The sequence below is a fragment of the Sceloporus occidentalis genome, unplaced genomic scaffold (assembly GCF_023333645.1).
Source record: "Sceloporus occidentalis isolate IW3139 unplaced genomic scaffold, rSceOcc1.0.p SCAF_85, whole genome shotgun sequence".
Classification (NCBI taxonomy): Eukaryota; Metazoa; Chordata; class Lepidosauria; order Squamata; family Phrynosomatidae; genus Sceloporus; species Sceloporus occidentalis.
Genome location: NW_028317065.1, coordinates 2,159,617 through 2,183,389, shown reverse-complemented (window position 1 = coordinate 2,183,389; position 23,773 = coordinate 2,159,617). Strand labels below are relative to the sequence as shown.

At 33.6% G+C, this 23,773-nt stretch overlaps 1 protein-coding gene across 1 annotated transcript in view; it reads right to left on the bottom strand.

Annotated features, from left to right (window-relative positions):
• The window catches only part of LOC149285071 (paired box protein Pax-5), a 94,788-nt gene extending 71,610 nt beyond the window's left edge, over positions 1-23,178 (bottom strand). The window contains exons 1-4 of the mRNA XM_089495827.1: positions 23,136-23,178; positions 8,744-8,909; positions 2,267-2,464; positions 11-75 (exon numbers count right to left, since the gene is read on the bottom strand). Coding sequence (XP_089351953.1) covers positions 11-75; positions 2,267-2,464; positions 8,744-8,909; positions 23,136-23,178 — 472 coding nt within the window. The remainder of the gene's footprint in view (positions 1-10; positions 76-2,266; positions 2,465-8,743; positions 8,910-23,135) is intronic.
• Positions 23,179-23,773: the final 595 nt, after the last annotated feature.

Below are 23,773 nucleotides of genomic sequence, written 5' to 3'. Positions count from 1 at the left end.
TTCTACTCACCTATACTGTGATTGGAGGGTGGAACTTGTTGGTTTGTTGGCTGCTGAACTTTTGTTCGGATAATCCTAGATTAAGAGAAAAGATTGTTTAGAGAAATAAAAACAGAACATTTATTTAAATTATAAAAAAAAAAAATAATATTTGCAATTTTGTGACAATACTGTGAATTTATATTCCCTCAAATGCCAGCAGGCCATAAATTCCTTTATTTTTTCAGAATAACCACAATTTTTGTGACAGTATACCGCTCACCACTCATATGCATAATTCAGGAGTAATAGCTTGCGAGCAGGGCTCTCTCCACCTAATGTATGGGTTTGTCTTAGTCTGTCAATTCTCGTCTTGTCATACCCCTTGAATTTATGTATTGTATTAAGCGCTGCGTAAACTGTTGGCGCTATATAAATAAAAGATAATAAAAATTAGAGGACTGGTAGTTGAGTTTTTGGAACTATACCTCCTGGTGGCCATAAGAAGTCTTTATATAGCATTTATATTCAATAATCTATATTTTACTATGCATGTAGTCTTACATATAGAATATTTGAAATTATATTATTGCACTTCTAAATTGACTGTGTCTGACATCAACTGAACTCAAAGCCCATTGGAAATAATATTTGGATGGAATAAAAAAAAAGGTGTGATTATAATAGATCTATTTTCAGATGCACAAAGAGATTAAGCTTTCAGTATATCAACACCACGCAGATTAGTTCCACCTAGGACTTATTATGTTGATCTGAAATCTTCTACGATATTGCAAAAGAACAGTATAGTGAATGGTGAACAGTTATTAGACACTGTTATGGGAAAAAGCAGCCTCCTAATGAGGAGGAAAGGTTAGTAATTTCACACATCAAATAGAATTTAGCAATTCTGTATTATCCACAATACCACTGTCAATTTGCAGGTCTAAAATTACAGTTTAACATAATGCCAATATACCGTAATAGCCAAGATCCATAAAGTCATTTGTGAGTTTAGTATATATAGCACATTGAAACGTTTCCCAAAATACCACAATTTAAAATTAGGGGAATTGTGGGCTCCCCCCCAAACATCCTCCTTTTGAAAAACATTGGGAAAACTGGAGGTACAAATTAGTATGTGTCTGTTTCCCATGTAGATGTGAAAACAATGATGAAAGCTACATGTAATTAATGAATGATCTAGAGATCTACTTAAATAATCCAATAAAATGCATTTTATGCATTACATTATTTTTTTATTGGTATTATTGGTATTATAGAATAACTTGAATATTATTTTTTGGTAATATTATCGAATAACGAAAATTACACACATATACGCTATATATATATATATATATATATATATATATATATATAGTGCCCTATTTAGTCCAGGCATGCAGTGTGCCTTTTCCCCCTGGTGGGGTGGGGGCAGATAAGTATGAGGTAATCAGCAGCAGGGAAAAACAACTTTTAGGTTGACTCCTACCTTCTATAGAACCCTGAGTTAATGGGTCAATGTTTTTTTATTATATCATGATTTGGTGTTAATATTAGTGAGTTATTGTCAACATCATATAACTATATATGTATGTGGTTTGGGGGGTAGGGATAGGCACCATGCCTCCCTGTAGCAACAAGGACCAACAAAGTGTTTAGGGATGGGAGGGGAGGTAAAGCAAGGGTAGGTTCCTAATCTCTGTGGTGAAAAATATACAACCTTTTGTTGTTGTTTTATTTTTTAAATGTATTCATTTATTTAAGAAAAGAGGAGGTTTTAAACTCAACATTTACCTTGCCTTGTACTTAGTTGGTAAGATAAAGTCAAAACACCAGCTTCAACTTGCATTTACAATCCTCCACCCAACTCAAGGGTTAATGAATCCTTTAGTCGCTGTTGTCTTTCAACTTGCAGCCAAGTTAAGAGTTGAGTATAGTTTCAATTGAGTACGATTGTGGGTTTGCAGTTGTGAATATGCAAGCTGGGAATGTATTACTGCAAACTCACCTCACATGCCAGCTCACCTTTAGTGTATATTCCCAAATGTCTAGCTGTGTCCATGTGACAATAGTCCCACCATTTCCCCCTGTTTAGGAGGGATAGTTTTTTGGGGGGACCCAAATCCCTCTGTCCTACTTTTGCCATTTGAAATGCTGACAGGTATGCCGTACATAGTGTAGATGTGATATCCAATTTTTCTCGTCATTAGGTCATGAAACAATATTGTGTCAAACATGTTAGCACAGGGGTTTTTTTTCAAGCTAGCGATATCATTGTTACCTGTTAATGGAGCTGACACTGGGCACAGTATCATTGTCACACACACGTTCGGCCAACAACCTGTCCCTGATCTCCCAAGCAAACATAGTGGGATTTTGACGCTTGTACTCTGCGATTTTCTCTACCACTTTGGGTGTTGCAACCTTTGGTTTTGATCCCCCAATTACTCCAGGCTTGATACTTCCAGTTTCATAGTACCTAAAAAAAAAATAAGCAGAACAAACGTAAATGTATCAATTGAAACCTAACGAGAAACGGTTTACAATAGTTTGACATCTGGCTACAACAGGTAGATATAACTCTACAAAGTCTTAGTAACAAAGGTCTACCATTAAACATTATTACCAAATAATATGTGAGAATGCTTAATTTTCTTTAGTAAATGCCTGTTAACTTTGCAATATTTATCTGAAAATGAATGGATCTGGAATAAATGTGTTTTCACTAAAGGACTCTAGAAATGTGGGTATCACATGCATTTACAGCCAAATAACAATTTAAAAATAGGAAATATAATGTCTCTTAACAAGAAAACAGAAACCCAGAGCACCAGACATGCAGCATTATAAAACAATGCCAAAAAAATATAAAATATATGAAATAGTTTTGTTATTTAAAGATTGTGAAATGTGTGCTCAATAGCATTCATATAGATTTACTTCTACAATGAACGTTGGCATTCGGTATTCCTGAGAGTAAATACAATATATGATTAAAGCATAAGCTTGGGTCTAATATCAACTGGAATAGATGTGATTAATCAAGTTGGGGAAAATAAATACAAATCACACTAAGTGCCATTTTACACTGAGCTTCTCAACAGTAAATTGTGGTTTCTTGTGAAATGTACCTGTTTAAAAATATCTTATTGATGGAGTGGCTTGGACAATATAGTCCGGCTTGGATTGCTAAAGTATTTCATTGTATTCTACATAACATAATCAATGGCATATCTTTTATTTTGTAGGTTACTTTAATTTAGAAGGAAAAGCAAAACAATATCATCACTGCTCAAAATAAAATGGTGTTTCAAATATATGCTAGAATATAAAACACATTCACTGATTCTGTTTTCTACCGATATTGTTGGCATATTGGTTTAATGATAATTCATTTTAAAATAACTGACAGAGATAACTGTACACTGTAAAGGTTAGTGCTAATTAGTTGTTTACACACTTCTTTAAAAATACCCATATCATTTGTATTATCATTATTTTTTGCATTCATACTTTTATCTTAAAACTGTTTAAGTTTTATGTTGAGAGTATATGATTACGTGTTTTTATGGTTGTTTATGTGTTTTTTTTAAATATGTTTTATTTATATATTAATATTTATTTAATATTGTATTAATTTATATATATATATATATATTATAGATATAATATATACACATATTATAATATATACACACACATACTGATATGTATATGATTTGCATCCCGTATACACTTCTTATACATGGCATTTCCCACAGGCGCTATTAACTTGTCACTATTCAAATAACTGTTAGTCTTAGTCCCCCATACTGATCCAGGTTTAATGATGATCCATTAAGTAGCTACGTAATGATAAAACACTAAAGCCCCAATGGTTATGAGTTTTCAATAATGTAAAGTATAAGTATGACTTATTATTCATAACTTAATGCATCAGTGTTATTGTTAATGAATATAAGAGTTAAGGAATTAGATTTTTCTTTAAAACGAGAAACTAAGAAAGTCTCTATATCTGTGGAAACTCATGAAATAGTCTGTACTGTGTTAAAGAACGGACCTCCGGGCTTGAACATTAAACTGTATGAAGGTGGCTAATATTTAGATGGTAATCACTTTGTCTGTTGATTAATTAGTATAGCTCTACAATCTAACAGGGAATCAATTACTCAGAATAGTTGATTATACAATAATTTAACATGTAAACCCAAACACATAAGGGGTTTAACGAAGAATATTTCAAAAGAGGAGAAATGCTTAGACTATACAATAAGAAGAATAGGTAATAATAATATAGGCAATAGTAAAATAACATAGTATTAAACCTAAACTTTTGGAAAGTGTTTAATAGTTACTCTTTTTATTTGTAATATACTGTAACTTGCCCACGGTTTTACATTTCCATTGCAAATGCAAATAGTCCGTTTAAATGTCATCAGTTAAAAATGAATAAATCAAATGTTCAAATTTTGTTTTTGTTTTTTTCTTTCAATAAAAAAAAAAATAGTTTCCCAACTTTGAAATAAAAATCACTTATCATTTGGGTCTACTTACTAAACAGTGAGTTCATGTGAGTGTGCTAAAAAAAGTCGCAAACTTACTGAAGCCAACGCCTGGGATCCTGAGGACCCTTGTTTCATTTTATTTCGAAATGTATTAAATCATTTTCACAATTTTTCACAGTTGTGTAACGTAAAGTAACTCTTTAAGAGTAAGCTCTGCGTGCACTGTCAATATAAGTACTATTAGCATAAGGTTTTTTTTTAAAAATTACAGCTACACACGAGTGGAATCTCCCATGTTGTCAGATCTAGACTACTTCTCTTTTCAGGCCCACTTGGGACAACAAAACCAGATATGACTCATCTGTGACGTGCACAGTAGGCACAAAAATGCAAATAGTTTATAAGGACTACAATATGCACAAAAACAAACATATTTTCAGTAAACGTTGTGATTAAAAGTTTATGGAAAATTCTTACAAGATGATCATATGTTTGTCTAATAAAATCTTTATTTGATTCATTACAAATGCACTTATAGAATAACTCCATACTTAAGCAAGAGTGGATTATTTTTATGCAATGTGGGTTTAGGAGACATAGCATTGGTTTATAGGGTTAGATAAAACCCATTTCAAGCACTGAAATAATAATAATTAATGCCATTATTATTATTTTTACATTTTACAGGGGTGAGTCTAGGGTTCGTGGCACATGGGTGAAGTGTTATTTTGGCACCCCCGTAAGTAAAACATATGCACATACTAACAAGCAAACTTGCTCACTCTAATACCATAAACATACAAATATATACACACCATCTCCCTCCTCTCCCTTGCACAGTTGACACTAAACTCAACTTGACATTGTAACACCATACAGTAAAATACAGGCTCCAGCATCATATGCTGATACACACCCATGCTAACACCATACGTGCGCACATGCTAACACCATACACAAACACACACATTCTACTGCCATACCAATACTTACATACCCCAAACATTTGCATTCCCTCTCCCGTCATTAGTGCAGCTTTTCAGTTCTACCTCTTGACTCGTGCAGTTCGTGCTCTCTGTGCGAGCTCCCACACTACTGCCGCCCTACTATGGCAGGGTCATGTAACATCCATGCCTGGTTGCCATGCACCTGCCTTATCATGCCCCTGACATTTAATTTATAGAGCACCAGCAGATTATATGGCTCTATTACAATGACTTGAAATGTGGAATTAACAGTAATACAAGCAAACATAAGACATACTATGTTTAAAAAGAGTGAGGATTAATGTGAGTGTGTAAGGAGTAGTCATGTAGAGAGTGAAAACCATCAGACTGTGAATCAAACCATACATGTTCTCAGGTTGTTTAAACAAATGTAAATCTCATGCTACTCTCAGCAAGTGTTGCAGCTCTATGTAGATTATATTTAGCAATTAACTGATATTTTTTTACGTTTTAACATTTTGGGATGACGTATACATACACAGACTAAAATAATTGGTGCTTTGAAAAATATTAGGTATTAACATTATGATAACTGAATAATAGATATTTAAATATTAGCATTAGAATACATGTATTGTGTTGTTTCTTGTTGACATGTTTATGGCTGATATGGTACTGGAGTTCGGTCTTTCTGGCTTTGCCAAAAAGATAGCCCACGCGGCCCATGGTTGGATTAATTAGTGAATAGCACATGAGCCAATAGCAAAAATATAATCAAACATGACACAAAAATGATATATAAAGTAGTGTGAATAAGTCACAATATAACAACCTCCTGTGTCAATACATAAATAAGATGAAATGAAAATTATGTATATATGGTATCTTAATAGGATAAATATAAGGAAAAAACACACCAAAAGTTATCAACACAAGTTGAAATAAAAATAAAATAGTATTACCATATGCTGATTGGGATACAGTATTTACCTATGTGTATGCAATGCAGTGTAATGATCATAATACTATTTTCTTTTTTATTAACACAACCTCAAACCAAAAATATATTCATTGTGCTGATCTTGGGGATCACTGGTGATCCAGAGACTCCAGTCTCAAACCTAGAAGTTCAAGTCACACGCATGAACAATGGGTTGTCCAATCCTAGTTTATGCATTGAAACTAGAGATCAGTTGTGTAAATATACAAGAAGCATTTGCAAGGGTCAAGCGTAAAGTTTGTGCAGACTCCAAAGCACATAAGCATATAATACAGCATGTTGATTATAAAACAAATTCATTTTATAATTGCATTCATTCTTTTACTGACATCTGATTACAGAGCCTTTTTATTTGGTAAACTAAGACAGGGTTCAACCGTAATTAATATTTATACAAATAATGAGCTATGAAATTCCAATTTATTGTTGACAGCTTAAATGAAACAAATCAACATGCTGAACTTCAAAATGCCAACATATCTAAATTCATTCATTGCTCCATGATGTTTCCGTTATGCTGAGCTAGTTCACTAAAGAAGACTAGGATAAGATTCACTTAAGTGGTGTTAAGCGAGTCAAACTGCTAGTACAAAGGCAGTCCATCTCTGGGACCCAAAACACAATAGGCCTTCCTCCTGCCCACCGTTGTCCGTTTCTAGAACCACACCATTATTGGAGATAATCAGGATTTCACAGTGCTTTACAGTAGTAAAACACACAAAAAGTGTGCTTAAACAGAGATAACGTGTTCTCAAAGTTTAGAGTATAAATACAATATTTTATTCTAAATTACCTATACAATTACAAAAGTATCGTGATGTCGCCTCTTTGCCCATTGCTTTATAGAAAATGCAGAACCAATAAAGTACAGCATGAGAGGAGGCAGAGGAAGCATAGTAATACATGAACAAGTGAAGCTTACATGAGTTTGACAGTAAGTGGTGGACACCTATAGATATGGCCAACTGTATGAACTGACATTGCCTTTGGAGAAAAAAGTATTTAAAAAATGCGATCTTTAAAAATGTGGATATTTGGCCAAGAAATAACATCAAGATTAGTTAAAAATGAACGGATGGTATTTCTGTGCATAGTTGTACCCAGACCCAACTGGCCGTGGGGAACAGTTGATAGATTGCCGACAGCCTCACATTACGTTAGCATGAAAACAAAAAGGGCCGGGGCCGCCCTGTCATAGTCAGTCCAGCCCTGGTTGTATCCTATGGAATATGTACTGTTTGATTAAGTTGCTTGCAGGTAGTGATACATGTATACAAGGTGATTCCAGTACAATAGAAGAAAAGGCCTTTTTATCGTAGCAACCAATTAAATGATCCAATGAGCACAATCATTTCATTTGTTGCTATGGTGATAAGACCCCTTTTCAAACTTTACACCAGAATCACTTTTTTTCATACATAACCAACATTGTATTCTAATTCACAGCAATGATAGGGAGCCGTGTGACTTTTGCAAATCCACTATTAAAATAAATAAGATATTCTAAACTGTACTCTAGCGATCTAAATATCTTTAGATAATGATAATTTGAGTGATAAAACCAAGAAAATAGTATTTTAGAAAACTGCAAAATTTGTCGTTTTTAATGGTCAAATACTTACACAAAATAATTTTATGAAGGAAAGTAATTTTGCACAAAATCACACAATTATGAAGAATCTTTCATCATTTTTACCAACACAATTGCTCAGTGAACATGTAACGTATTTGGAAAAACGTGATCACTGCAGCCGGTAAAAAGAAAATAAAAGCGTGTGTAGATATTTGCATATTTTCCACAAGAGTGCACTTGAAGTAAAATATAAATATTTACTAGATTTTTCATGAAGATTATATGGTATAAAATATAAAAAATGATTAAAGATGCATTTTGGGTTAAAAAAAAAAAAATAAACTAACAATAATATTTAACTTTACAAGCCCCATTATTGTTAGAATATATTCAAAGGTTTTGTCCAGAGCTAAAAATTTTCATATCGTATCTATGGTATGTTACGGAAATGAAAGTGAAACGATTGAATGTTCTTAAATGAAAAGGGTATATGAAAGATTTACCATGCAAACACATTTATTCTTTGTGACATGGAAAACAGGCTTATTTTATAACTAAAATCCTTCTTGATACATTTTGAATGTATTTTCCAGTAAATATTCCTTTATTTTTAAAATACACCTGTCTTGTTGGGCAGTCAAAATCTCAATAATTGAGGAATTGAATTCTAATGTTTAAAATATGCGTGTAAAAAAAATATTATTTTTAGAAGGGATCTAATGCACAGTATTACCTGCCGAGAATCTTGCTGACACATCCATGGCTAACCCGTAGCTGCCGAGAGATGTCACATGGCCTCACTCCTTGATGGGCAAGTTCCACAATTCTTTGTCGTACTACATCAGGAAGGGGTCTACCATTCACAAACACCCCCCCTAGTTGATTTACGCCACCGTGTCCTGCAATACAAAAAAATGATACAGGGGCATCAAGAAATTGTGAATGGCTGTACATACAAGAAATGTCTTAATGTTGACCAGAGTTTGTAAACCAAATCCAGCGGCATTGTTCCTGTAGTTATATAAGTAACCGTAGGACGGAATGTGAAGATGTGGTTGTGGCATACAGTAGTTTTCTGTCACGTTCCACACACCTTACTACATACATTACTAGAACGGTAAGCAACTATGCTTACATTTGTAATTTTTCTTCTGGAATGTTACTACCATAAAACCATTTAAAGGTGATATTCAGTAAAATAAAATGGCTGGTAAGGTTTTTTTTATATATAATGAAGCTCCGCATTAGGTCACACTGAGTAGGTAGTAAGTATACTACTCAAGTCTGCACATCTTTGATCTACCCAACAGGCCCACTAAGAGCTGATGAGGACTAGGGAGCATTGGCCCTAGGAAAGCAGCCCAAGACCCCTTGGCCTGCCACCCTAGGGCCAATCCTATGCCACTGACTACATGCCTCATAATGGTTTTAACATGTGTCCTCTCTAATGCAATTTTCTTTATGTGATTGGATTTTATATTGATGGTAAAGGGCTGCATTAAAATTACAGTGTGGAACAGTCAAGCTATTCTGTCATACGTTAGAAATAAATGAAATAAAGATGTTAAATTATAATAGAGAATATCCTACTATAGCCTTTCAGCTATAGAGATGGAGGAAAATTATATTAAAACGGCGTTAAAGAAAAAATTGTAATATAGATATGTTCGTGAAGACAAGCAGTAGAAAATGACAGCATAAGGTTCTAAGAAGCTTCCTATCTAGAGGTGTAAGGGGAAGCAGCCACAGAAGAAATTCAGCTGCATCAATTATAAAGTGCAAGGCACGGAGGTCAAACCCAATCTGAAGCCAGTTGTATAAGCATGAGTAATTACACGAGACGCCGATTTGATGAGCTACTGGGTAGCAGAGTACAGGAGAAGTAGCATGGCCATAAAGCAGGACATGGAAAATATGTTAGCTTCTGATATTCTGGAGAAAGATAAGAGACCAACAGATTGTATTGTGTCACGCACTTCTCACAATGACTTCTACTGCAAAATTATTCAAATTCACAGTGTGTGCAATGTATACTATATATATAAATATATATATATATATATATATATAGATATATATAGATATATATTTATAGCTATAGCTATCTATAGACACTTCATAGTTAATTACATTTGTTTTTACAACTAAAATGGTTGAAAGTGTTGTTGTTATTATTTGCTGAGAGTGAATGTTCATTATATGTTCTGGAGCTGGTTTACCCCATTTTAAAGGACTTTTAAAGAAGGAAGTCATAAGGAAATTAATGAAGTTGTCATGGGAGCATCTATAAGGTCTGTTTTTTTATGCTATTCAAATGCCCTTCTGTCTTACTTTATGAATATTGTATGCAATCTGGAATTTTCTATGCCAGCTTTATTTTTAATCTTTTTTTTTTTTTTACCCACCCTTAAACTAAAAGTTATATTTTTCAATAAGGTTTATTTGTCTCCTCGCAATCATTAAGGACTACTGTTTTAAGGGCGACATAGAATGTCCTCAACTGGTTCATAAACAACTCTGAGCAGGGGTTATACAATTAAACAAAAAAGCACAAATCTTACTATTCTCAAGTTTTGTTTTTTTATTTTCAATGTGAATTTTTTTTTACAATTTTTATAGGCTATACAGAAAACCCCAGAAAACAGCAGAAACAATGCAATTTTTAACCTCTTTGTATCCTATGGACTATTGCTATGTGTTTGTTCAAGGATGAATCCCGTCTTTTTTTAATAGTTGAAAACTGATAGTATTGGGCCAGCACAGAAAAAGCTTAGGAGAGGGCTTGTCTTTTCCATATTCACCTCTGCTTCCTTCACAAGAAGAGAGCTTTATGATCCCAAAAGCTTATGTCATTTTACATCTTTCTTTATGTTATCCCAATAAAAGTTATCTACTCAAATGTATCAACTAAAGACTACATTTTCTCTTGGGCTACTACGGCTATATACATTTTCTGGCATTCTACGTGTTCAATTGCATATTCTAGTATGTATGACATGTTTAAACCTTTGAGCGCCAGAATGGTAAGAAACAGCCAACAATGATGTTACCAGGAAAAAAAAAGTGCATTTTTCTGTGCCTGTTATATGACTTTATGGTTTACTGTTGGCTTAAATGCTTATTGTTTAGAATGGAATCTACTCTGTGGAAAATGCCTCAAAATTTGCAGTTTGCCTATGGATGTTGGTTTCGAGATAGTTGTGTCAAGCCTTTAATCTTGTTAGCTGGGCATAGACACAGAGAATGTGACGACAGATATTCAGACCATCTGACATGGCATAGTACCATAACACTATCCTAACCAAACAGTAGCTAAAAATGTGCTAAGGAGTTTCAGAAGTATATTGTATAGCCAGTCGTCAAGATGAGTCTCCCTTGAAGGAACACTTAGAGCAGAAACATCTATTTACTCTTGAGTGGTCTGACCTTGTACTCAGTATCTTCAAGTTTGTGTATTACAGAGAAATTCTCTGATTGTTATAAATCTAAAGCTTCCCAGCTGTTCCCCCTGGAGAAATCCATTTCATGCTGTTAGTTGATGTATTCTACTTTACTCTACAATATACCGCACAGAGGGGATTTGGGAAACAAATGAGCAGATAAACATTAAACGATTGGAAAATTCAGGCAAAATACCACTTTTATGGGACAAAACCTTAAATATGATTCTCATTTTCTGGTGGCCTCTTTTAGGAAGCTGTAATCATTGACTATGAGATATTACATTGTGGAGGAGTGATTTCTATTCTCTCCAATTGTGCAATAAATGCATTAGGTAAAAAGATAATATAAGCAACAGCTATACCAATTATTAGACACAGTAAAAACATGTTAGTATCGCTAATATGACATTGGGTGGCCTGTCCCATCAAGTATACAGTCTAAGCACTATTAACTGTTGAGGTATAAAGGATGTCCTTCTTGGCACACAGATCAATATGTCTCATTTTCAGTATCCGTAATAATTTCACCTGTTTGTAGACGTCAATATTGTTAAATATCTAGAAAAAATTAATATTTGCCCCCAGATGGCATTTGACATATAATGTGCATCGCAAATAAAATGTATTATAAAAAGTTAACTATATACAACAACAAAAAAACTTCTCAAAAAAGTACATATATTGTACAAATAATGTTAAATATGTTACATCATATAAGTGTTGTATACAAAAATACAAACGCTCATATAATCATTCACACAGAAATATTTGTAACATATCTCCCTGAAAAATGTTCTAAAATGATCCAAGGAAATCCACACTAATAACGAATATGGTCCAGTCAAGCCATTAATTAAAGCCGGCCACAGCCGGCAAATGGTGCTCTTTAGGGTACCAATATATCTTAAGAACATTGTGCCAACTCCATACGAAACCCAGTGAAAACAAGCTTGCAGCAGCATTAAACAGGTTAAACATTTGACCCAGGTCAAGTCTCTAAAGAAGTTCTAGGAACTTGTCCCGCATCAAATGTTTAACCTATTGGTTGGGAAATTAAATGGGTAAAATTGGGGAAATATGGAGCACAATAAAGTTTTTTTTATGGTGAAATAAAGTCCTACTAATTAATTAGTAAAAGAAAAAAAAATGACCATGGACTTGATTCTTTTATTGTTTCTACAAACTGTATTACAAAAATTTATTACATTAAACAGATCCATTCAACCAATTCGATCAAAAATTGCAATGTCTGGCAGGCAATGTATGTAAGATTATCGCATAAACCAACCAGATCAAAACAAAGTATAACCCCTGTAGTTGTAATTATTCATTTGATTCCAGCCAATAACAGCACATTAATGTTATAAATCTAAATTAAAGTCATGTATATAAGACCCAATTAAATGGTTATACCTTGCCTGTGTATGGCACAGGGCTTAGACACAGACATCAGAAAGAGAGCGCAAGAGAGGGTTACTATTGAGAGAGGTGTTAGAAATGACGTTTGACCCACATATTGCACATAATCCACAGTACATCTCTACATTTTGGGGGGTTTCGGCACACATGACACATATTCCTTTTATTTTGTAATAAAAAAAACCATTTTTGTTCTTATGTGTGTGAGAACATTGTGGTGGCCTGAAAATCGACATTTGTGTAGTGTCGCATCTGCTTTGAGTGAATGACCACCAGAAATGTATCAAGTTATGTTCACTTTGAGGTATTAGAATAGCAATGCACTTTGAGTTTCTATTGGTTTCTATGGGTGTATATCTACCTTTAACAATGTATGCATTTTTAATATAAGTCTTGCTTTCATTTTAATCATTTTATATATTTGTGTGAAGACAAAGGATGCCCTTCCATGCTAACACTGTATGTATCTCTTGCTACAGGCTCAGACAGGATGAAGCGTGTGAATTAATACAAAATTGACTAATTAACATAGCTTTTAAGCTTTTATCACTGTCAAATGTGTAGGTGTCTATGGCCCTAAAAATCTGGCCACCGAGGGAGCAATAGGATACTACATATGTGCCGCGATCAGCCTCCAGAACAACAGGATTATTAGGTTAGTAGTATCTCACAAATTCTATCAATCGATACAAGACACTGGATTCCCAACACTACCGTTGCTTTTAATCCTGAGTGATCGTGTATTGGTTAATCTAAGTGGGCCTGCATTTCTGAATTGGGTTGGTTTCTCCAACAGTTGTATATCCACATGTAAGAAACAAGGGCTAACACCAAATGTTCTGACCTGATGCTATAAACTTTTCTATTGTATAATTGTATAATTTATGTTAGGCAAATAATGTGTTTTATACTCTAGTTTCTAGATGTGTTTTGTTCTTTTATATATATATATATATATATATATATATATATATATATATATATATATATATATATATATAGGCCTTCTAGGAATGGTGGTTTGCTCCTCTGACTCCTATCTTTACATCACTGTCAACTACATTAGATGTTATTTACAGAACACCAGCAGAATCTGTAGTGCCATTACAATGGTCATTAACAAGCCATCCTGCTGCTTAAATATAGACAATTTTTAGAGAAAGAAGTCGCATTTTTATGTGATCTAGCATCGATATTAGCATAAAAAAATATAAAATAATGAACCTAAATAATACACGCAAATAATACTACACATATAAAATTAAATTTATTTGTTTTTTTTATATAACATTTTTTGCACAGCTTGCCCTGTTGGCAAGCATGAATTTGTTCTACCCTTTCTGTGTGTAAAAATAAATACTTGTTAACTTGTATGTGTTAACTTGTGTTATCTCATTTTAAATTGGTGTTTATTTTCACTACACCCTATTGTAACAGCGTTACAGAATCTGCTGGCACTATTTAAATATATGTAATATGGTTGCTCACAGGTAAAAACACATATATCTGCAGATGGTCAACATCACAGTCAATTTTACAGTTCATATTACACAAAATATTTCATAATGAACAAAGATAGGTGTAATTATGTATAAATGTCTATTTTGTGATTGTCACAGTTGTCACAGTTTGCATCATTGATTTAAAAAAATGATATCCACGTATTGCAGAAATATTATTGCCGGTAATTTTAAGGTACGTCATTCTGTTTAATGTGACTAAAGTATTAAAAAAAAACTTTTTCAAGTATTACAGTCATATAAAATGCATACAATAACCACATGGATTTATGAGCAAAATATCCCCAGTGAGGAAAACATTATGTGGATTAATAAAAAAAAAAAAAAAAGAAAAGACTTTCAATAATCCACCTACCTAATTAATCCACCCTCATAAAATAGGATTTTAGGTAGATTTTTCTCACTGCTTGATTAATCTAAGACTATGGCTCGGTAAAAATTGTTTTAAAAACAATTGAAGATTTATTTAAATCAGTTGCTGTATTCAGAGACAATGGCAGCCTTATAACCGTCAACCTAATTCATCCAACTAATTGTTGGGAATAATACAATACACAAGATAGAAGTTTCATTTTGATTAGATGGAGAGTGTATTTTATAATATATACAGTGTGAAAATGTTATGTCTTTTAAGTTTTATAATTAATATGAAGTCATTTTTGCCACCTAGTTTCTTAAAAGCGATGGGAATTGCAAATACCAGTCAATGGATCCTCTTGATACATGGCCTTTATTATCATGTTTTAATTAAAGTGCATATCAACTGCTGTAGCAAGCATGGATATTTCATTACTATTTCTCAGGTGGAAAGCTGAAATAATGTGTGTTATTAGTATTGGAACTATACAATTTGCAACGGCAACTAGAACATTCAAAACAAACCCTCATGTAATCTTTGACTTAATATAAAGAACACAGTCAATCTACTTAACATGAGAGCAAGAATATACAAAGTGTTCCATGTCCATAGCAAGGTCTATGGACCACTTAGTCTAGTCTTGAAGATTTTTTAAATCCTTGTATTTCACAGCCATATATATTTATTTTTTTTCAAAACTAAATGTACCAAGTCATCAAATGTTTGACCAGCATTAAGAATTGCTAAGGCATGGAACCCCTGCCTGATAACTGATGTATGTTTCAAGGTTTCATAAACGTTGGGGAGTGCATCTGAGAGAAGAAACTAAAAGGCAACTGGGTTTTTAACCTGACATGACCTTGTAGAAACTTAGCAGCATCCACCCTTAGAACCTGTGAGAGAAACTGATTAGTATACACAGCATAACAAGAGTAAAAAACAGAAGAGCAGAGGCAACGAACCAAGGGATTCATCCAAACCGTAGGTTGCAACCTTTCTTTTATGAGTGCCTCATACACTTCCCTGTTTTTGGTTGCTTAAGGAGGTATGGGTATACCATGCAAATTGGACCATTGCGCAACTGCTGAATTAAATGTACCATCTAAGAGTAACGTGTGGAGCCCATTATCAAGTAATATCAATAGAACAAAATTGTGTTTACTAAATACAATGAATGAGAAAGGTCTGCTTTTATCCATAAACCATTTTTATTAGGAAACTGGATTCGGAAACATCTAGCAGGTATGATTGTCAATGACCCTTTTTATGTTTCGTGTAAAATAAATAAATAATATAAATAGCTTAATACATGGTATAATAAAATATATCCTTGTTTACATCCTATTTCTGTTCTTTGGTGTTTTGTTGTTTTTCTTATTTATACTATTTAGTTCTAGTGTGCCTTAGATGAACAAAAGCAAAAAATGTTAAGGTAATAAAAAACTGATCTCATGCACAATTCTTAGAACTCTAAATATCGTTTTCTGTAAAGGAAAAGATTGGGGTTCTTGTCAAGCTATACATAGTAGTGCCTCCTGGGGGCAGTACAGCAAAAAAAAATGCTCTCTACTAAGAAAGTGATTAGCATAGTTCAATGATCGCCACAATTATAGTTTAACGAACTACGCCACTGCAAAACCTTTACAAATGACCAATTAAGCTGTAAAATGTCACTTTGGCTACCAAGTTGCACAAGCCACATTTAAAAAATCAGTAATAATAGGTTGTAAGTCTTTATTCAAATTGTTTTTAATCTTCTTACACCATTAATTTCTTGATCATTCCAGCTATCCTTTTACTCTCTGATGTCAGATGGATAAGTAGAAAACATGTTATAGCCATCATATAACCCCGTCATTGCTGGGGGTGTCTGCTGCACTTGTCCTGCAATGGAAAGCAGGCCTATCGAGCAGAAAAGCATTTAGAGAGCCATTTACACGTATAGAGGTTTATGCTCTTTAAACTCATACGGTTGATGTGTTTAGTAAATCAAGAGCAGTCTTTTTGTGTCTATTTGCCTTGATTGTGCATTCTGGAGACCTTGATAATTAGGCCCCCAAGGCTATTAGTTAATTTGTCAAAGTCTCTGAGTATATAAATTTAGCAACAGGCCACAGATCAGCTGGGATCTTCCTAGGCCTCTGATGAATACAATTAACATGCATGTATGTATATATATATTTCTCCTTCTTTTTTAATTTCTTAGGAATGCTCTGGGTCATCACTATCCTGTGTATTTCAAGTGGACCTTCAGATGTACTCTGCCCGTCTACCTCGGAGTTACACAGTCTTTTAATGTTATCATTGTTTTAGGGTTGCCATGTAGAATCATCTATACTTCTTAATTATATCTCTGTCTTCTTCTAATCCCCTGCCTTATTTCTCTCTGTTATGTCCTTTATATGCATTTTTCCAAAAACACTGTGTTTCCTCTCATTGCATTGTCCATAGGTCTTGGTAGGCCATTTATGATCTAGAGCCCTATGATCCTTTAAAGAAATTTTGATAATTATTAAATAATAATACATTAGTACAAACTGTATACAAGCCTTATAAAAACACTATATACACAACCTATACATATAATAAACACCCTAATATAACTCATCAACTTGAGCATGTGGTACCATTTAAGCATTGATCTATAATTGATCGGGATGTTCTTATTACATTTGGGGTATCAGCTCAGCTGACCAGTGACTCTGCCTTAATCTTGCTCAGTCTGCCACCTATCTTTTTCTAACCTAATTGCCACCCTTCTTTTCACATTTAAATGTTGGCACCAGAATTGTTTTTTAGAACTATGGCTTTAAGTTGCTATCCCCATTTATTCTGCCCCTGACCCTTTTCTTTTCTCCTCCGCTTCATACCTACAAAATAACTCTGTCTGTCTGTCTGTCTCAGTCACTGACTAGTGAGGACATGCCATGTCGAAACCAAAACCGAGCATTCCTACTCTACATTTATTATAGCATTATATTTTATAATTAATAAAAAGAGACATGTGTACATACATACATACATACATAACTGATGACCTATCAAATAGTATTCCTTAGAATAAAAAATATTTAGACTGTCTGCAAATGTTTGCACAATGCCGATATTCAGGGTGAATTTTAACCAATGTATACAATTACCCGCAGGCCATAGACTTCTTGGATATACATCTACCAGACTATTGAGTGAGCACTTTGCCCATAACAGTACAGAAACCGTAAACTCCACAGCACCTTGGGCAGAAGACTCCAGTGACCCAGCTGGGGAAATATATTATCTCTAGTTGTTAATCAGGCAAGGTTCACTCATGTTCCACAGTGAATCACATTAAAACAAACTCATCAAGTGTGATTAATAGCTTTTGGAGCAAATTCAATATTGAAGATTATTTTATGTGAAGCTAATGTGAGTCTACCTAAGAGAAAAAAACCTCCATTGAAATAAATGTTTTTCATTGTAAATAAAATGAATTGCTTAAAAGCGAATAGAAGTATTTTGTGTGTGATATTTTAGTTTTTTTTTAAATATAGAAAGGAATATATAATGTCCAGAAATTACATATTTATAGTGTACAACAGTTGGAAAGCATACTTTAATAACAAATAAGAAATGGGTAAAATATAATTTTGGGTAGTCATTTTAGAAGCAGCTGAGAGTCTAAAAACTTGAGCCTTTACTGTTAAAGCACGCCAACTGAATTTATTATTTTACTCCCATCATCCCTTGGGTTGATGGTATACAGTCAAACTTCAAATTATAGGCAAGGTAACAATAAATGTTGGTTTGCGCATTTGTGGCCGGGCCTACACCAGCTAGCCGCACAGACGTGCAGACATTCATACTGACTCATATCAAAACATCAAAGCCCAACTAAGCAAACTCCCCACACATTTCTGTATGGAGTCAATACACATAGCATAGTTAGTATTCTACAATGCATTAGTTATTTCAACAAAATAAAGGAAAATGAATGCACAAGAATAATTACAAGCATGTTTTTCAAGGTCTATGTGTGAATTAAAGATATGCATACTAAATATTGTATGATATAAAACAGTCCTGGTGATCTATGAGGGAGCTGAAAAAAATATATGGACAACACAAAGAATATATATATATATATATATAAAACACTTTCAAAAAGATGGTCAGCACTCTAGGTCTTTAAATTGACAATTTCATTTTATTCAAAGTCAAGTCGACGTTTCAGTCATTACGGACTTTCATCAGGACATGATGAAAGTCAGTAATGACTGAAACGTCGACTTGACTTTGAATAAAATGAAATTGTCAATTTAAAGACCTAGAGTGCTGACCATCTTTTTGAAAGTGTTTTATATGGAAACTGCTGGTTACTAGCACCGGGCTTGGAATATTTGGAATGGTGTGCAATGGACTCTGTGAGTAAATATATATATATATATATATATATATATATGCACTCAATTAATTTTTTGTTCCTTTTGTACTGGTTTGTTTATCCCTATGTAAACAATGACCTCTTATGAGTAGAGGCTTCATCTCCTTTTGTTCTAGTGTAACTACTATTGTTACCATCTATTTTAATATGAACTCACTGGGGGTGGAGGGGGGTATGTATAAACACTGTTGGATATATGTATTACAGATACTAGGTAGGATTTAGTGACAAGAGATAGTACTGTTGATTGCAGTGGAGAGAAAAAAAAGATGAAACCATTGATGTAGTGACCTGATTCAATAGTATATCACTATTTTCTTTTTTTCCCCTCCATAGCAATTTATGGGAGAATGGATATTCATTTGCTTACGATAGATGTATCTCTAGCATTGAATCCAGCCCATTATGCGCAAGTTAAAAGGAAGTCAAGTTATTAAGTTCTAATAGCACTATTAAAATTGACAAATCATAAAGATGCACTGGGTTATGTGATCAAGTGATCAAGTTAAAATCAATATTTTGTGAAAGGGCCCTTCAGTGTGGCAATTGCTCAGTTGGATACAGCAGATAGATTTTGATTAATATACTGAAAGTGGATTCTGAAACCAATGCATAAACAACCGTGACAGCAGCTTGGATGTGCCTGGCTGTTTGTGAGACCTGCATCCAGTAAGAGACCCTGTCTGCCAATGGGTGGCCCCATCATCATTGAGGTTGGCAGTTTATTTGGAAGTTGGGGGGTGTAAAGGGTTACTACAGTGCCTTAGCAAAAACTATGAATTATCAAAAAAACATCAAATTTCCTTAAGATGGAGATACTTAAAAAATACACATGGATAGCTCTGTGTGTAAATTCAACTCTATAGTAGGTCCCCAAAGGTGTTATTAATACTTAATGACTATGACTTAAATAAACATTCTCAATGTAAATGTATTTATCTTATTCCCAGACGCAGTCTTATAGATGGTGGTAGGGCTGTCATATTTACACTTTAAATCCTAACAGGTACCCTGCAGCACTCAGTGAGTTAAATATTGGTAGGCCAGTTGATGGTTCCTCTGTGCCCTGCACTTGCTGATATTTGTTTTTTTTAAAAGCCTCTGCTTGTGTTTTCTTGCCCTGAAAGTGTTAATACTGAGAGTACAAAGTGGATAATAGTTGACATCATATGTTAATTTAAAGGGCAGTTTGAGTGGACATCTGTCCCATGGCATCAAACAGCATCCAGTAATTGAATTACTGCACCGTGCAGTGTACAGCAGGCTCTGAGCATCTCTAACCAGGGGACCAGCAGCCAGGTGTCACAGCTCCAATTCTACTTCACATCTTGCTGATGGTTGTGCTTTTTGTTTTGTTGGGTATTTAAGTGTTAACTTAAGTCCCAAGAATTTCAAAAGCCATTTCTGTGTAAGCGGAAAGAATCTCTCATCTACAAACTTGCATTTTAAGGAAGTAACCTTTTAACATAAAATAGATACAATAAACAATGAATGGAAAATCATCATTCTGTTATAAAATAAATATAGAAATATTGCCAGATTTTTATTTTATCTACAAACTATATTTAACATATATATATATATATATATATATATAACAAGCATGTACTGAAAATCAATTGGGATGGCTTAAGAAAAATATCACTAATATCTCTAATGTAAATATGTATAAAATTGCTTATATTAATGTAAAGTGCCCACTACCCTGATGACACACTACATACGTTAGCTGTGTGTGAAAGAGAGACAGGGCATGAATAACTTTAAATGCTTAGAGCTGTATTTTAATACATCTGCACTAAAGACATCTATACTCAAACACTTTATTATTTACACATCAGTAAACAAACGCATATTGTACAAATATTCCAGAAGTGTTTTTTCCTAAAGTTACAATTTATTAATTTTAGGGGCATTCTATTAATTATCTTGTACAAAGAGTTGTATTATTAAAATCTTGTACAAAGAGTTGTATAATTTTCTATTTAGTTATTATTGTTATATTTTGCTTCATGGTAATTTAGTGCTCAAGTGGTTAAAATAAAAGTTTACAAAAAAATATTGTAATTAAAAGGAAAGAAAGAAAGAAAGAAAGAAAGAACGATAGAAAAAGAAAGAAAGAAAGAAAGAAAGAAATATGGATTCCCATGATCTGAATTAGAACTTTTAGGAATCCAGAGAAAATCAGTTGTATTACTTTAAGTGCTGAACCTGATCTCAGCACTAAGCCTTTGTGTTGAGGGTGCAGATGAAAGACAACTTGCCCATGTAAATAAAAGGCACATCAGTTGGTCGTGCTGCTTGAATGGCTTTCTGGTATGGTATTCTGACCACGGAATCTGAATACATCTTTTGCACTTGCTTCCTGTGGATACACATGCACAGGATGCCTACAGATAAGGGGCTGGATATGAACACTTAACTGAGAGTGTGGTAGATGAGTGGAACAACTTCCCAGCAGAAGTGGTAGATGGGCAATTTAAACATGCGTGTGATAGACATACGGCTCCTGAATCTAAATCAAAACCAAGGACTGATTAAGGTCTGAGTATTTTTTATCAGGAAAGGCGAGCAGAATGGGTCTGATCTCCCTGCAAATTCTATGTTTCTACATATACACCATGTATAGAGACATATGAAAAGTGCAGCTATCATACACCTATACGTTAAAGCAAACTGGAACTCTATCAGCAAACCACATTTTGAAGCATACGGATTTTAAATAATTCGCTTTTATTATTATTTCTAAATGCATTATTCTCAGGATATCTCTATTTTTATGTGAAATGCCATAATTTCCCGAAGATATTAGAAATATTATACAGACAGATATAATTTTAAATATGTGTGATATATATATATATATATATATATATATATATATATATATATATATATATATATATATGTAAAAGGGTATATTACACATACTATCTGTTATATATATTTAATATTAAATATATATTTAATATCGAAACTGCTTATAAATAACCAATAGTATACCGTTTACCTTGTTTTTATTTTCTTACAAGGAAAAGAAGGACAGATTTTGTTGATTAGAGTTAAAAAAAGCTAAAATTTACAGTGAGACAGAATTTGTATTTTTCATTTCCGAAGAGAGGTTTGGCGTTTTCCCTTCTAAGCAACAGTAACAGATGAATGTCAAAAATCTTTAATTACAGCAAATCAGTGTTAAAAACAATTAGTTTTGCTCATTTCCGGGAAATCAGCATTATTCCCAAAACTATATACGTACTATAAATAATTATATAGTATAATTATAGATTTTGTATATATATACACATACACACCAGGATGTTTTTATGGTTTATGTTATGCTTTGTTTTAGGATAAGTATATTTTAAAACAAAAACAAACCCACACAAACAAGAAGAAAGACACCATCGAAAAGCCGCTTTTGGAGGCAATTAGATCAGGGCACGATATAAGTAGGAATAAATCAAACTTTACGTTATATATACCGTTTGCATGTTCCGATTGATATGTCCATTACAAGTTACTAAAATATTGAAATAATTGCGTGCTTATAATCCTTAGGGAAAAAAATAGGTACGAGTAAACACGTGTATGTAATATAAAAAAAATAATATAAATACATGTATAGATCTAAAATATATGAAAATCTAATAATATATGTATATACATAATTTTATATATATATATTATATATAATATAATAATATAATTATTATATATATATAATTATTATATAATATATGATAAATAAAAACTAAAAAATATGTATAATTATGTTGCATCAGTTACATACGCTTTCAAAAAAAAATATGTATTTTTTTAAGAATGATTAGGCTTTTACTTAAAAGGGGAAGGATCCCCAGCTCATTGCCTGATCATTGAGAGGTGTATTAGGATCAGATTAATTTAACACGGATGTAAGGGTGAGTGAGCAGCGTGTCGGGGAAGTGAAGGAGCAGCCTACTTACTATGCATTGCTGCAAACGGGTCGTGCTTACAGTGTATTTCCATCGAAGCGATCCACGGATGAAAGCTAACGCCTTGTTTAACTCCACAACCTGCGGTAATATCCTCAGTATTAATAATAATATTAGATTTGATCCAGGACGCGATCGACCCACTATCCAAAAGATCAGATCCCAAAACGAAGCTTGTGACAATGCCTTGGGTTTATAAAAGAAGAATCGCTCTTCTGGGAGGTTCTGATTCGGAAGTACAGGATCCGAATTAGAAAGCGTAAATGATGTGTGCAGAATGGGTTTCAGGAACCGTGCTAGGACTTCAGGAGCAGTCCTTTCTATCAAGTGCCTGTAGAGATCTGGAACTTAAAATAGTCATTGAAGGATTTGCTTAGTGAAATAAGTAGAGATGCGACAGGCATAGATATGGAGTTAAAAAAAACTGATTTAGGACAACAGTCCTTACACAACTGCCAGCTCTGCAAGGGGTTAATGGTAGCTCCGACCATCAAGACACATGGTTGTAATTTTTTTTCTCTCTCTCACTACAAAGAATCACTTTGGATGGTTGATCGAGATCGTGTTGTCCCAGTCTTGGAGAGAAAGAGAGAGAATACAAAAAAAGATTTTTTGGGGAAATAAAAAAA